The 17058-nt window shown below is 40.2% G+C and overlaps 1 protein-coding gene across 2 annotated transcripts in view; it reads left to right on the forward strand.

Annotated features, from left to right (window-relative positions):
- The first annotated feature begins 3524 nt into the window (after positions 1-3524).
- GAP43 (growth associated protein 43) overlaps positions 3525-17058 on the forward strand; it is a 92639-nt gene continuing 79105 nt past the window's right edge. For both annotated transcript variants that reach the window (XM_063446444.1, XM_063446451.1), the window contains exon 1: positions 3525-3860. In XM_063446444.1, coding sequence (XP_063302514.1) covers positions 3831-3860 — 30 coding nt within the window. In that variant the 5' untranslated portion in view covers positions 3525-3830. The remainder of the gene's footprint in view (positions 3861-17058) is intronic.

A 17058-nucleotide genomic window follows, 5' to 3' on the forward strand; every position in this document is an offset into this window, starting at 1 on the left:
CTAATAACAGTCTGTATATAGAGAGGGCTGTATCCAATAACAGTCTGTATATAGAGAGGGATGTGTCTGATAACAGTCTGTATATAGAGAGAGCTGTATCAGACACTCTGTGTATAGTGTATGTAATAGTATTTTCATGGGAAGTATTTATCTAGAACCTGTTTTTGTAAACAGCAGCTATGGATCATAGTTAAATTTGAAACCCTTTTTAAAGAAAGATTTGTAATTCTTTTTTCAATGTTGTCCTTTCTGGGTTAAGCCCATATTACCCATGTAGTCCACTCTTGACTCTTCGGTCAGGTTTTTCCTGCCCCGCTAGTCGTCTAATTTTTTTTTCTCTAGATTTGAAACCCTAGTATTTTTAGTTATATTTTTGAGAACATGGAAGAGGCTGAAAACTAAACGTATTGTGTTAAAGAGAGAGTGAATGGATTGGAATGACGCTGTTTTAATTGAGGCCTAGTACAGGGGACTCAGTTCACCTCACAATTCCTGTAAAAGATGAGTTAACAATGTCTTTGCAATCCCCCGATTCTCTAATTATGGTGAATTTACATTTCCTCTGACCTTTATGTATAACATACGTAGACCCACATGTTTAATTTCACGCACTCAAAACTAATTTTACAAACATTTCACAATACCTCAGTATATTTTAGACTTTTTAGTTTTCAAATCTGACAGATTCTCACAGCTTTATTAAGCTTGAAATAAAAAAGAAATTACTATTATTTTACACTTGAACAGCAAATAAACACAGGGACATTAGCCAAGAGTTAGAATGCAGTCCCATTAAACACCTTTATACTCCTGGGTACTGCATCAGATCGTCTCCTAAGGGGATAAATCTCTTATTGCCCCAACATACTTAAACAGCCCGACCTCCACTGTAAAAACTTCCCCAAAACTCCACAGATGGGCCAATGAGGCATGGACAACAGATTGGAAGGGAAAGCCATTACTAGTTGCTTTAATGGAGATTAAAGACATCCACAGTTGGAGGTTCTTTCTGAAGGGTCAGGAAATAATATGCAGTGTTAGGGGTAGCAAAATCCTTTAACTATTCTTCACCTATCTTAATAATATCCATTATGTTTAACCCGTGTTAAACACGGGGAGTAAGTGATTATAGCAATCCCCAGAGTGTAGGTATCCCTTCCCCCAAGGCTTCAAGAAAGGTGCAAGTAGGTCTGGTTTATTGAGGGCTACCTGCCCGGTATTTATGCAAGTGTCACTAGGTGGACACTCCCCTAGGGGACCTGATGGAACAATGGGACACATATTGGATATTAGCCAATCACAGACAATACAAATAAAACACTCCCACAGTGACATCACAACCCCTCCTCTCTATCCTGGAGAGAATTGGGAAGTAATAAAATTATCTCCCAGGACAGAGGCAAGACTCCATTAACCACATGGTTACAAAAAGACATAAAATTACACAATGTTACAATTACTACATAAAACACATACATGCAACATATCCCCAGATAGCTTAGATCTGAGCGCACATTATTACCGTATGGCGCTCAGATCACATACATACAGTTCAATCACCATGGAGCCAAAGTCTTTTCCATAGTCTTTCGTTACACGAATAGGCTCCATGGCATAGCTATCTGGGGTAGCACTACTCACATACTGAAAGTCCCGAACGCCCTGGCAGAAATACACAAATAAACCTTTCTGCAGGGGAAAATACAGCTATCAGCACAGGGGCCATAGTCGGAAGGCAGGAGGCTAGCCAGTAGTCCCCTCAAGGCACAAGTGGCAAAGGGCACTTTGTCACAGTTTGGAACTAAGCATGAGTCTCAGCAGCTTGACTCTCCATTTCGTCTTCAGTTTGGGCTAGTGGAAAAGTGTTAGTGCGAGAAGTGAGGAGATAGCCGTGATTGGCTGAAAACGTCACATTACCCGGAGAAGAAGACGAGAGGAAGAGAATGGCGTCTAATGACACGTATTTAGTGTTAAACCATTTGAGAATGATTTAACAATAAAAGGTAAAAAGGTGCCTGGGGACTACAAGCACCATAACAACCTCTTTTAGATGGGATCCATATGGTTCCTTTACGCATTGGTTGTTTGCCAGTCTGGCCTTTCTGCTCTGACCTTTCTCATCAGGCGTTTTACCAAACGGAATTGCTGTTTTTTAGTTTTTGTTATGATACTATTCTCTGTAAAGTATTGAGATTAGAAATCTGGTGAGTTCACTGTCCCAACAGTCAGACCACAGTCATAGCGAGTTAGAACAGCTTCACTCTACACATTCTACGGTTTGGTTTTAAAATAAGGCATCTTCCTCACCATGTCTCAATGCATTATATATTGAGTGACAGAGATAGACAGACAGACAAGTAGACAGACAGAGAGATAGATAGATAGAGACAAATAGATAGACACAAATTGATATATATATATATATATATATATATATCAGATAGATAGACAGACAGACAGTCGTGTAGACAGACAGATAGATAGATAGATAGAGACAAATAGATAGACAAATAGATAGAAACAAATTGATATATATATATATATATATATATATATATATCAGATAGATAGACAGACATGAGACAGACAGACAGACAGAAATAGATAGACAGACAAATACATATAGATAGATAAACGATAGACAGACAGACAGATAGATAGACAGACAGACAGACAGACAGACAGATAGATAGATAGATAGATAGATAGATAGATAGATAGACAGACAAAAAAAATTAGATAGATAGACAGACAAAAAAATTAGACAGACAGACAGACAGATTTAGATAGACAGACAGACAGATAAACAGAACATGCCTTCCAACTGTCCTAATTTAGTTGGAATAGCCCTAATCAATTTCAGGGTTCTGCCCGGTATTCCAGAATCATTCCCTGGTGTTCTGCATCTGGGACACTAGGGGACTGTCTGGGTGGGCTCGCCCACGTTGAAGTCACCAGAGATAGACGACAGATAGATAGACAGACAGACAGACAGATATAGTTAGATCTGACAGAAATGTCTATTTTTAAAAGAACATAAAGAGCATATTGAATGAATGTAATTTTTTACACATTTTTTTTTAGATTCCTACAATGTAGGAAATGATTTATATATATATATTTGTTTTAATTCAAAAATGGCTGAAGTCTCCATTGTAATGTAAGTGGAATGTGCAATATATATATTATTCAGTTTAACCCTTTGACAAGCCTTGCACATCTCATTCTCAGCCAGCACTCTCCACCTGAACAATGGATGCTGAGACAATCCTAGCTGCTCCCATGCAGGCTACACCCTGCTCTACTCACTGGATATGCTAAATATGAGGACCAGGCTGGGGGGCGGGGGGGGGGGCAAATGACATAAATACGTAAAGAAACTAAAGAATTGAGGTAAAAATGCCCCTTGTGCTGATTTCATAGAGCCAGCCTGGTTGGGTAATTGGGTACAGATTGTAGGTGTTTAAATATTCATGACTGTGACAGGGGATGGGAGGAGGAGGCGGTGGCTGGAGGAAGGGGAGAGTCAGAATAATCACAGAGAGGTAGAGAACAAGTCTGTGAAAGATCCTGGGAGAGAGAGAGAGAGAGAGAGAGGGAGAGAGAGAGAGAGAGAGAGAGACAGACTGGGTGTGCATGTGTGCTTGTGGGCAGATGCTATAGACCTTCCTGCTTTCGCTAACCCCCTGTACATGTGTGTGACGGTGTGTGCATGAGAGAGCGAGAGGGAGAGAGGACAGAAAGACGAAGAGAGGGGGGAAACACAGAGAGTGAGAGAAGGAAGAAAAGAAGGAGAAAAAAGGAGGAGAGAGAAAAGACAAAACCCAACCATGCTGTGCTGTATGAGAAGAACTAAGCAGGTAATGTTCCCATTTTCATGGCAGGGTCTGTGGCTGGAGCTATGGTGGAAGCTGACAGATGCTCCCATTCCTTGGGGCTTGCATGACATGGGATCTGTCAAGGGCCACTTCCCTTTGTGTTATATGCAGTGTGTAAGTGCAGTTATATGCAGTAATATGCAGTAATATGCAGTTATCACAGGGCTGGTGATAATGGACTTATTGGGGAAGGATGTGTTAAAGTCATGGCATGTGTCTCGTTTTATAGATTCTATTAACCACATTGAGCCAAATGGCACAGTATAACTGCATGGAAGGGGTTAACAGGCTCTCTATGTAGGATTTTTATTTTCTGTGCGAAATATCATTTTAATGTAGAAAATAAAATAAATAATGAATCTATTCTACCCCTGTGTGTCCCTTGTCGAGAAAGGGATCCGGCGGATTAGACTCGTGTTAATATGAAGAACAATTGGCTTTTCACATTAATGCAATTAAACCGTAGAGAATTCAAATCGGAATAAAAGCCTTTTCATTTATTTATTTTTTTCGCTCACTGTATCCGAAAAGCACCGGCATTCGCACAGCTGGGCAGCAGCTGGTAGGGAGACAGGACCACGCCCCTAGAAACCCAGAGCATTCTAACCGAATCCTACTGATACATTGTATCAATTATCCTCCGAATGGGCTGCATTGGCAAAGCTTTAACCGAGCGAGCTGATCATTTAACACTTTAGGGGACATTGGGAGAAAGTGTCCAGTTACTCTTTAACCCTTTAAGACACAGGATAGAGCAACATGTTGCAGAGAAATGATGAACCCTTTGGGAGCAATGAAAGATGTAAAGCCCTGGACTGGTGTACACTAACAGTTCATATTAGCCCCCCCTGCCCATTGCTATACATTCTGAGAAAACTGATTTATTTTATTTCTAATCGTAATTTATTCAATTTTTAGATAAAACATCAATGGTTCGGGCAGATGGCTCGGTTTAAATGTAGAAGCTATTAGCTAGAATTTGGGGAACTGGTGTCCTGATTTTTTTCTCTCTCTTTTTTTTTTTTTTATTACATGTTGCTTATGAAGTAGGTACATGCATTTCTATCAGCTGAAATAAAACGTCTTTTTTTTTTTACACAGAAAATGCTCAGATTTATTCAGATTTTCTTTTTTAAACTTGGTGCAATGTATTTAAAAAAAACAAAAAAAAACAGTAGATTTACCTGTAAATTCTGAAATGGGGGGAGGGGGGAGGATCTCCATGTTAAAATGAGGCTCTAGGACATTCTAGACATATGTTGTGCATTGAAAATGACTATGGTATCTTTAAATCCACCTGAAGAATGCTTATTGTTTGATCACATACATATCATACAGGATATTGATCCATTGATCTTATGGAAGGCAAGAAACAAGAGTGGTTTTGTCTACAAGGCTTTACTTCACATTGACTTTAATTACACCCCTGGGGATGCATTTGGGCTGCATTGGAAAATGCTGGCGATAACTTGTTCACACCCTATGAGAGTGGTGGCAATCCTTGGCAGCCCAGATATTTGTCAATTAAATACATTTGTACAAAAATCTTGCTAAAACATCTGGGTACCAAATGGTAGCATCACTGCTCTATATAGTATTTAAAAAAGATACAATGTATCTAAATGGTTTCACTGAGCTGAATGCAGTTATGGATGGAAGGGGGTGAGTAATCCCACCCATTTGATGGTTCCCTAAAGAAATGAGTCTTCTGGTGATTGAGAGGTTAAAGGTGTGGCTGAGACGTGCATCACTTGTAGAATGGAAGATGTAGAAAGTAGGGTGGGGTTAGACACTGTGCGAATAATGGAGGTCTGTGCATGTTATACAGAATATCATATATTTGGCCATTTTCCAGGTCTACCTGTGGCTGAATATAGCGGTTGCCATTCAGATTTATAATGCATTGTCTGACAAATTGGTTCAGCTCCACAATATTTGAATGTATGTTATATAGAATGTTGGAGAAATGGAGACAGGGTAGAAGCCAAGCAAGTAACGGTATTATAATGTAATAAATTAATTGGACAGGGGATGGATGAACCCTATTGCTGCCAATGCTAACATGCGGTTTCATTAACTTTGCTTAGCTTGTATAGGTTTGGTTAGCTTTGGTTGACCCTAGAAGAGCTAGAGGGGTGTGCAATGCATTTTTCCCCTTGGTTTAAGGATCATGTAGATATGAGGTAGAAATGAGCAGAATTTGGTATTTTCCAAGACACATGGTCTAGCAAGCCAAATCCCAGCAGAAGGCAGACGGATACTGTTGCTAGGGTTTAGACTGATGCTGCTGAGTTTGCTCTCTGAGCTAGACTCATTGAGTGCTACTCAAAGCCTCAATAGAAAATTGCTTCCTCCCCCCATCTCTTACCACCAGCAACCCCCTACCAGCAAGGCACTCCCTTCCCTTTCTAAGCCAGGATCATTACACCTCTATTAACTCTAAGAGCTTGAAAGGAATACATTAGCCTGTATTGATATCATAATTATTGCTTTTCACAAATATATAGTGATTAATTTTTCTAGGATTTTATTGGTATTATTATTTTTATGAGTTGTTGGCTATTTAGATACCAAATTAAATCAATATTAAAAAAATATAGCATGGGTTAACCCTTAGAGCTGCAGAGAGTGATCAGCCAATTGCACAGTGACACATTCAGGCTATTAGCATACCTCTTACAAAACTGTTAAAGGGACAGAATGAAGCTGTATTCAATCACCCAAAGCACGTCTCATTTTTAAAAATAATCACATGTTCTGAGAGCCTGCGAGCGTACAGCTACGAGGCACTATACTCAGCATCACCTAGAGACAGAAAGGGATTGATGCCACACCCTTTATTAAAGACTAGTGGCAGATACTGTTTCAGCCATTAGAATTACTGTGAATCCAGCAAGGTTCTAATGAAGTGGAAAATGACAAGTGGTATTATAAATCTAGACTGAGTATTTTTATATGATCTTATCTGCCATAATGTGAGATTTATATACAGCACTGAAAGAAGGATCACTCTCTGCTAGTATTAAGATGAATGCTTTTCGTTCCAAACTACCATTCGCCTTATTTGAGTGCTATAAAGGAGTTCAGCGGACCCCAAAGAGTTAAATAATTGTCAGTAGAATTTGCCAGTTAACAAGTCACAGTCTGCATGGCGAAAAATTGATGTGCGGTACATGGAGTATACACGAATGGTGCACAGCGAATCACGTTCAGGTTAGAGAAGTGTAAAAACATAGGATAGGTTAACTAAGTGCCCATTGGTGGCAGATTTACATGTATGACTGATGGCAGAGCAGCACATCTGTACCGGAAGACAACGTTTCATGAATGGAATTAGCGGCGGATGTGAACGGAGTACTCATTGGAAGAAAAAAAAGCCTTTGCCTGCATAGACAACGAATAGCCAAAGACAAGGGGCTGATAGAAGTCCGTGGAGCAGGGAATGTTTTAAACTACAAATACAAAATGTTCATCTGCTCATCTGGGAAACAGGGATAACTTCAGCAATAGCTCCATCTTTGCAGAGCACCTGTATCTTCTATCATTTTTTTTTGTTGTTTTAAAATACTGCATACCGTCTTTTAAAGGAGAATCAATATCTTCAAAAAGATGATTTACTAGCATATTAGGAATCAAGCATTCAAAGCGCTTGGAAATTATTTTGCTCTTTAAATAATATTATTATTATCAATATTATTATTACTATTATTATTATTATTATTATTATTATTATTTTAATCCATCAATTCTTATGTCTAGCCCAAAAGAAGCTGGATAAAATGATAATTTTGCCAGTGGATGCCTGAAGTTTTTTGTTTGATGGATACTTTGATGAATATTTATATATTGCTACACATGGTGGTTCAGCCAGCGAGGCTAGGATGGCACATTGGATTTATGTGTTCAGGAGCGATTTCTCTCAATTTGATACAAGGATACACAATGTGAGATACAAATCAGGAAACATCATCTAATTATGGACTTCTAATGAGGAGAGCACTTACATATATTAGCAAGATTGTAGAGAACCTCATTAGTGAGTATACGTGGGGACTGCATCGATCACCACCTACCATATCCATGTTCATTTAATGGCCACTTCAAAAACCATTATCTCCAAGTTATTCCAAGACCACAAAATGCATTTACCTTTAAGGTTGTTCTGAAGTTAAATAAAAAAAAAATAAAACACATTTCCACGATAACTGGACTGTGTACAGATATTGGTTTCTGCCAATGGTATATTGGCGCCAAAGTTGACTTTGCGCACTTGCCAACTGTTACAGAGTGAAGGACGAGCCAAGTTTGCCGGAGGAGAGATACGTTTTAATATGTGTGCAGTGAAGTGTTACAGAGACATGGAAAGGTCTGGCAAAGATCTGGTTCTATTAAATGTCGAATGATTGCCATGCTGAAAAGGAGCTTCAATAAGAAGTACAGACTAAGACTTTAAAGGAATAGAAGAATATTGGGGTGTTTATAAAGGCTAACACAGTAAAGGAATGGAAGGTTTTTGGGGAGTTTAGGAGACTCATAAAGCAATGGAATGGATGAATGTTCAGGAGGACACAGTAAAGCGGTTGGGATGTGTAGAAGGCTAACAGTAAAGGAATTGAAGAATGCCCAGGATGTGTATAAGGCTAACACAGTAAAGGAATTGAAGAATGCTCAGGATGTGTATAAGGCTAACACAGTAAAGGAATTGAAGAATGCTCAGGATGTGTATAAGGCTAACGCAGTAAAGGAATTGAAGAATGCTCAGGATGTGTATAAGGCTAACGCAGTAAAGGAATTGAAGAATGCTCAGGATGTGTATAAGGCTAACACAGTAAAGGAATTGAAGAATGCCCAGGAAGTGTGTAAGACTAATACAGTAAAGGAATTGAAGAATGGTCAGGATGTGTATAAGGCTAACAGTAAAGGAATTGAAGAATGCCCAGGATGTGTGTAAGACTAATACAGTAAAGGAATTGAAGAATGGTCAGGATGTGTATAAGGCTAACAGTAAAGGAATTGAAGAATGCCCAGGATGTGTGTAAGACTAATACAGTAAAGGAATTGAAGAATGGTCAGGATGTGTATAAGGCTAACAGTAAAGGAATTGAAGAATGCCCAGGATGTGTGTAAGACTAATACAGTAAAGGAATTGAAGAATGCTCGGGATGTGTATGAGGCTAACAGTAAAGGAATTGAAGAATGCTCAGGATGTGTATAAGGCTAACACAGAAAAGGATTTGAAGAATGCTCAGGATGTGTATAAGGCTAACACAGTAAAGGAATTGAAGAATACTCAGGATGTGTATAAGGCTAACACAGTAAAGGAATTGAAGAATGCTCAGGATGTGTATAAGGCTAACACAGTAAAGGAATTGAAGAATGCTTGGGATGTGTGTAAGGCTAACACAGTAAAGGCATTGAAGAATGCTGGGGATGTGTATTAGGCTAACACAGCAAAAGGATTGAAGAATGCTCAGGATGGGTATAAGGCTAACACAGTAAAGTAATGGAAGAATGTGTATAAGGCTGGAAGATAAGGCAGATGTGTATAAGGTAATAGAATGCTCAGAATGTGCATAAGTCTAACCCGAGGAAAACTAAGAGAAATGTCTCTGATATTTTTTTATGTGCAGAATCACTAGCATAATCTTATATTAGTGCCCAAACTTTCTCAGGTGCAGCAGGATCTTGAAAATTAAGAACTGAACAAATGATCAATAAACATGCAGGCCTTTTGCAGACTGTTTTAACATAGGGTGACTTGGAATGAATTACATAAATGTGAAAAGCCTTAGGTGCAGGTTCAACATCCGAAGTAAACTCACTGCGATGCTTAATGAAACAGAACAGGAAATAAAGCTCATTGACATAAAGGACAGTGAAGTCTTATGTTTAAGGTCTTGTAATTAGAAGGACAGGCTTCAATCCCTCGATATTTACATTTGAAAAGAAGAGAAGAAGACTGAAGGATCCTGGGAGAGAATGAAAGAAATGAGAGCAAATATGAGATTGTCTCTCCCAGTCAGTTATATGGGTACCAAGTAAGCTGCAATAATAGAGGTCTAGAGGGACCAATAGGGAGACTTCACGCCCTTCATTACTCCAATACCAATAATCTCTGTTCATCACATATGGCATAACAAGATGTGGTAAAATACTAGGTGCAGACAGAAGGACTTGATGTTTTTTCAAGTCATTTCACCCTTAAAGTGGCACTCCAAATACCTAGAGTACTTTATCTCGCATAGGTGCATTATGTATGAAGAGTATGTCCTCTTTTTAAAAAAAAAAAAAAAAAAGATTTCAATAGTAATTGACTCTTTGTTACACACCCTCCTAGCTGTCAATCAAAAAATCGCTTCTTTTACTTCCTGGTTTGGTTAGCTCAGTGAAGATAAACTCAAGAGGCAGCAATTACCCAGAGCACCTGCCTTGCAAAGACTTCTCATTGAGCTGCATTGGAAAGTCTGTGATTGGACAGCCACAGAAAGTCTGGGTGGGGTTAGAAGGGGAGGAGTTGTAAAGGCTGCAGACAAGAGACACTTTAAAGGGACACTTTAAATGTGATCCCTATATTTAATACAATAAACTGATAACACACTAAAATAATATGCAAAAAAAGTAAAATAAAAGCAAAATATTAAATATTTAATCTTTTAAAGTTCTTTAAACTGCACAGGCAAACTGCAGCAGCATACGGCCTCTCCAAGGCCAGGAACAGGGTTCACCAATCCTTAGCCTCTGCTAATGTGTTGTGTTATCCCAAAACCACAATGCTATTCAGAAATTGGAGACCAAAGCAAACAAACAAACAAACAAACCTAAATAACAGATATAAAACATCATTATAGTAAGACACACAAAAAAGGTTCAAATCAAATGCAAGTAAAAAATAATGCAAAATGTTGAAAACATTTATATATATAAATTTAAATAGATAGATTGATGGACAGACAGATCGATAGATAGATAAATAGACAATTAATGTTAAAGAAAACCTTATAGTATAAATGAGAATTCTTTGCTATTCTTAATAGTAAAATCAATGTTAATTTACTACTTGATATTATGCAAATTAAAGCAGCTACAATTAAAGTAATTTAAAGCATTCTAACTGTGGACGAGGTTTTCTTTGCACTGTAACAAAGTTACACTAGAAAAGCTACAATTTCTGGGGAAATTGTGTGAAGTGTTCTTGCCTCCACCAGTAGTTTACAACTGGAGTGGGCGGAGTAACTGTTATTATTTATTTATATAGCACATTTAATTGCAACGTTGTTGCCCAAAGTGCTTCACAGTTACATTAAAACATACATTTATAAAAACATTAGCAGGTGTACAAAAGGCCCTGTCTATGACATCACTTGCTGCTCCAGCCTGGCACAGGTCAGAGTATTTTGGCGGTTGCCATCTTCAAATGGTCATATTTTAAAAACTATACTTCCTACAGCGAAGATCTTTATATTGTGAGATTTACAAGACCCAGACCTACATTTTGATGCATAGTATGTCTCTGAAATATTAACAATGAAGGCACAGTCGCATTTTAGAAATTGCCCTTCAAAATTGAGCTGGCTAGAGTGGAGTTTCAATGAATGTCAATGGACGGCGTGAGTTGCAAACAAATGGTCATATTGTGAAAACAATCAGGACTATGGCTTAGCCGTGGACAATTCTAGTGGCAGCAGGGATAGCTGAACATTTTGATATAATATTTGTGTAGGTGGGCTTGAAAATGAGGGAGTGGTGGCAGTTTAGAAATCATGTCCTGGTTTTTCAGCTTTTGCCAGCTCCCACTCTAGCTTTGAACATTTTGCCATTCATTCCTATGGGACCAATTTTGCCTCGAGAACGACGATATTCCGTGAACCATTTGGCGAAACATTCCACAAAGTAATAGCACACCAATCGGGAACAATCCGCACGTTTTGGTATATTTTTGTCTATGTAGTGTAAAAACTGTGGGAGGAGTTAGGGTGGTAAATTTGGCTTTAATAATAATAATAATATATATGTGAGATAACATTAAGTGCTCTTGCTATGCAAGAACACTTAATTAAAGGAACACTATAGAGTCAGGAACACAAACGTGTATTCCTGACCCTATAGTGTAAAAAACACAATATAGCCCCCTCTGGCACTCCCTTGCCCACCTATATAAAGTACAATCTTACCTTTCTTTCAGTCTGCTGGTGCTGGCTCTGCTCCTGTCTGCCTCCTTGGCTGTGATGATCTCAGCCAATCACAATGCTTTCCCATTAGAAAGCATTGGATTGGCTGATATGGTCAATTCTGATATGGTCAATTCACCAAGGAGGTGGGCTGGGGGGTGGAGCCAAATGCTGCCCTGGCCAATCAGCATCTCCTCATAGAGATGCATTGAATCAGTGCATCTCAATGAGAAAAGTTCAGTGTCCCAATGCAGTGGATGAAGGCACTTAATGTCAGTCACACTGTGCAGCACTGCCACATGAAGCACATCTAGTAGTTATCTGAGGAGTGGCCACTGGAGGTGTCCCTAGGTTGTAATGTAAACACTGCCTTTTCTCTGAAAACACAGTGTTTACTGCAAAAAGCCTGAAGGGAATGATTCTACTCAACAGAGCAAATACAATAAGCTGCAGTTGTTCTGGTGACTATAATGTCCCTTTAAGTTACATTAAAGGGTTTATGATGCACAGTTATCTGGGCCTCAGTGGATATGAAGTGTCTATTCCACCAGTAACGGCCCACTACATTAGCATGGAATCCCAACTGTTTGCTCTTAGGGGTTAAGAACCATTGGTATACTTTGTAAAACACGACACAGCTCTTTAATAACTTTAAGTAGATGGAGATAACACATCTCAATTATCTTTTAGTATTAATGAACTATATCACATTAAACACTGAGTGTTTAGTGCACAAAGCAAATATCTAGAATTAAACTCTCTGACCGAGCTTTGCTAGCAAGGCTATACTCAGTTCCAGTGAACCAAAGAACAATCTTAAAACCTAACACAAAAAACTATGTAGACTGTTTCTTATCGGTGTTTGTGTCCTGGACTCTTAGAGAGCCAAATATGTCATGTGTACATAGTTCCAAAAATGATAAGCTAGTCAATAAAAGCTATAGTTCTAGATTTGAAGCTGGCAGGATCGAGATCATTTGTTCAACTGCATTCTGTGAGTTCCTATAGGTCAACATACATTAATGCAAAGATTTGTCAACTTGGAAATGAGAAAGACCTCTTCACAAAGTGTTTATACAGCATCTAGTACAGACACAGCAAAAACCACTGAGTAAAGCAAAAAAGAAGATTCTCTACATCTGAATTCAAAATTGCGCAATCTCTTGAGATCCATTAAAAACAGGAACGTAGGCGTTAAGCCAACAGAAAATAACATGACTGTTTTCGTTACTCAGTATAGAGTGAAATTGAATAAAATCGAAATTCTGAAAGACACCGCCAGGTCCTGTCTGCAGACATTGGTTTCAAACACCTTGATAGGAAGGAGTTAGATTTAGTTCTAATTCATCTTTAGATTGGCTTTAAAACAGTGAAACGTTCCCCCTACAAAGCATAGCTGGATATTCTGTAATTTTGTTAATAGGATAGATTTTATTTTAGCTATCAAACAGCTAGAAACAATTGAACAAATGTAGCATATGAGTTATAGCAAATACAGCAAGTATAATATTATAATATAGTAATGTTAACACTATATATATATATATATATATATATATATATATATATACACACACACACACACACACAGTATATATGATACATTTTTCATTGGACTAACATAATACTTAAAAGACAAGCTTTTGAGAGTTTTCCTCTCTTCCTCAGGTCTGAATCAATACTGATCATTGATCAGTATCAGTATTATCCCAGCTGTGATAGGAGCACTCGGTACCCCACTCACATTTAGAACAGCCTCGCCACTTGCCACCCCCCACTCATACTCAGAACAGCCCTGCCCCTGGCAACACCACCACTCACGCTAAGAACAGCCTCGCCCCTTGCCAACCCCCCCACTCACATTTAGAACAGCATCACCACTTATTGCCCCACCACTCATACTCAGACTAGCCCTGTCTTTGGCCACTCACACCCCTAAAATTGAAGTGTCCCTCTGTGTCCAGTTGAAATTCTGGGAGGTGTGTTACTGACAGTTGTGTATGTGCCTAAACTAACATAATGTATTGCAGATCAATAACTAGCAGCCAGGACATATTTTAGAGCTGGGACATGGGACAGAGGAGGTGGGTTAAGATGCCGAATGCAGCAAAACATGCATTTATTATGTTTTTTCTAAATTTGTACACTATTAAGGATGTAAATGAACAGCTAATTCTGTCCCTTTAAACAACCGTGTGAGTTGTGTAATTGTTTAATTGACAGATTATACTACACAGTCTAACAGTTCAAAACTCCTTGAAATGAATTAGATCAGTTTGCAAGCGGAGTAGTAGTTTAAACTCCCTAAATCACTTTACATCAACTATTATCTCCGTTCACATGTCCAAGTGTTATCCACACACACAGATTGATTGAGAGTACATAATAATTATTATAGGTTAATTCTTTAAATAAGGAATTACTACATTTCTGTAACTCTCTCATCCCCTCCTTACATACTCCCAATCTATTTCTCCCATTCATTACCTTCCACCACCCCTCACCCCGTATATACCATTGCTTTCATATTACCTCTCATTCTCTTGATTGTCTTCTAATTCTCTCCTTCCAGTCTCTTTTTAGTCTATATCCCACTTTAATATCTCTCCCAGTATCGTTTCCCATTTAAATATCTCCTTTTAGCTGAAATCCCCATTTATAACCCCACTCCATGTTTATTGCTCATCCATATGACCTTTTTCTCTGCTTACTCCCTATCTGTTATAATAATTTATAGACACCTCTCTTTGGTCTCTTCCTGAAATGACAGTATTCTAATCTTCACTGATTGTTAAAGCCCACCACATAGAGGTTTCTTGATTCTCGCATGTTTTGTTCCTAATACTTGAAGCAATTCCCATTGTAACGGATCACCTGGCACCCCGACTGGGTACCTCCGTTAATGGATGCTCCTAGTGCTTCCTGAGGACTCCAAGCACTCTGGCAGACACCACAATCACCGAATCCGAGAAACCTTTTAAATTCTCCCAAGCATATGAATGCTGTAGACCATTGAATAGGAACCATACGAATAGGCTTGTACTCCTAGCAGTCAACTGGAACAGCATGCAATAAATCCTTCCCCCCAATAATGAGACGACACATCACTTTGAGGGTAAAACAGGAACTCTGGACTGGCTCATCCAGCCTGGCTTTTATTTCCAACTCACACATACAGGCCACACCCAGGGGGAGGCATAAAAGAACCAATGACATAGATGTTACCTCCCACACATCCCCTCCCTTTAGTGTGACACAAAACTCATTATGCATACAGTGTAAAATATACTTTTACACAACTTTCATAACTTTAAAACCATACATCACATTCACATAAAAATACATATCCACAATCAATCCATTCAGGGGAACAACATATTAAAAAATGGCATGAATCCGACCAGGGGTTCAAAAGTTACTAAAAGTATCTTTTGTTCCTTTCTGGCTGGCAGAAAAACATCCCCACAATGCACCCTGGTTTCCTCCCTTCTGCCCTGGAGTTAATTGGAGAAGTAATCCAATTACCCAGGACTAAAGGCAGACTCCATTAACCACATGGTTGCAAAACAACATAAAACACTTTAAAAATACATAAAGTCACATTTACACATAACACACAGACATTTCACCTATCCCCCGATAGCTGGGATCTGCACGCACAAAACTACCGAATAGCGCGCAGATCCTACTCACACAGTACAATTGCCATGGAGCTAAAGTCTTTCCCATAGTCTTTCATTATATGAATAGGCTCCATGGTATGGCTATCTGGGGTATCACATTCCCATAAAGTCTGGTCCATAGTCCAAAGGCAAGAGGCGGGCAATCAGCCCCCTCCAAGGACACGTGGCGAGGTCGGTTTCGCCACACTTCTCCCCTTTACCCTCCAGACTAACAGGGTACTTGACCTCCTGCCGGTCAGTGCCCTTGTTAGTCCAGCAGCCCACCCACAAAACAGAAACAGCAGTACAGCCCACCCACAATAACTGGTTACTACACCTGGGTAGAGGAGAAATTTGTCCATGCCCAGGTGCCTCACCACGGCTGTGCTGGGGGCTGGTAGACTGCCTTGGTGGGTTGCTGAGTGGGCAGAGACCAGCGGTACTCTGCCCGGATGCCAGCACTACCACGGGAGTAGTCGGGTTGAAGCCTGGTTGTTGGAGACCGACTGTCTCCCCTTTAAATACACCGCTCTGCTGCTGGAGACCGACTGTCTCCCCTTGAGTTACACAGCTCTGCTGCTGGAGACCGACTGTCTCCCCTTTAGTTACACAGCTCTGCTGCTGGAGACAGACTGTCTCCCCTTTAGTTACACAGCTCTGCTGCTGGAGACAGACTGTCTCCCCTTTGGCTAAACAGCCCTGTCGTGGGGGGGCAGGACCGACCGTCCCTACCCCCTGTGCTGGAAGTGCAGAGACCACTGTCCCATCTGCACAGGTGTGGGGCTTACAGTCTCCCCCTGGTACATTAAGCTGCCGCTGGGGAGAGGTGGTAACCAGCTCCTCTCCCATTAGAACACTCTGCCGCTGGGGAATGGAGACTGGGCTCTCTATTCCCTGTACATTAATGATCCGCCGCTGGGGAGAGGTGGTAACAATCTCCTCTCTCATACATACTTCCCGACTCTGCGGAGGGAGACCGACTGTCTCTCCTCCCAGCACAGAGTCCTGCTGTGGGGGAAAGGGATCTGGGCTCTCCATTCCCTGCTGGATACTCTGCCGCTGGGGAATGGAGACTGGGCTCCCAATTCCCAACAAATCACACTGCCGCTGGGGAGGGAGGACGGCCCCTTCAGCTCCCTGTAACTTGGGCGCAGAGACCACGGTCCCATCTGCGCTGGTGTGGGGCTTACTGTCTCCCCTTGGTGTGCTAAGCTGCCGCTGGGGAGAGGGGGTAACAAACTCCTCTCCCTTACACACTTTCAGCCGCTGGGGAGCAGGGCTGACCCTCTGTACTCCCTGTAGGCAGGGCGCAGAGACCACGGTCCCATCTGCACTGGTGAGGGGCTTACT

Source organism: Pelobates fuscus, chromosome 1, assembly GCF_036172605.1.
Source record: "Pelobates fuscus isolate aPelFus1 chromosome 1, aPelFus1.pri, whole genome shotgun sequence".
Lineage (NCBI taxonomy): Eukaryota > Metazoa > Chordata > Amphibia > Anura > Pelobatidae > Pelobates > Pelobates fuscus.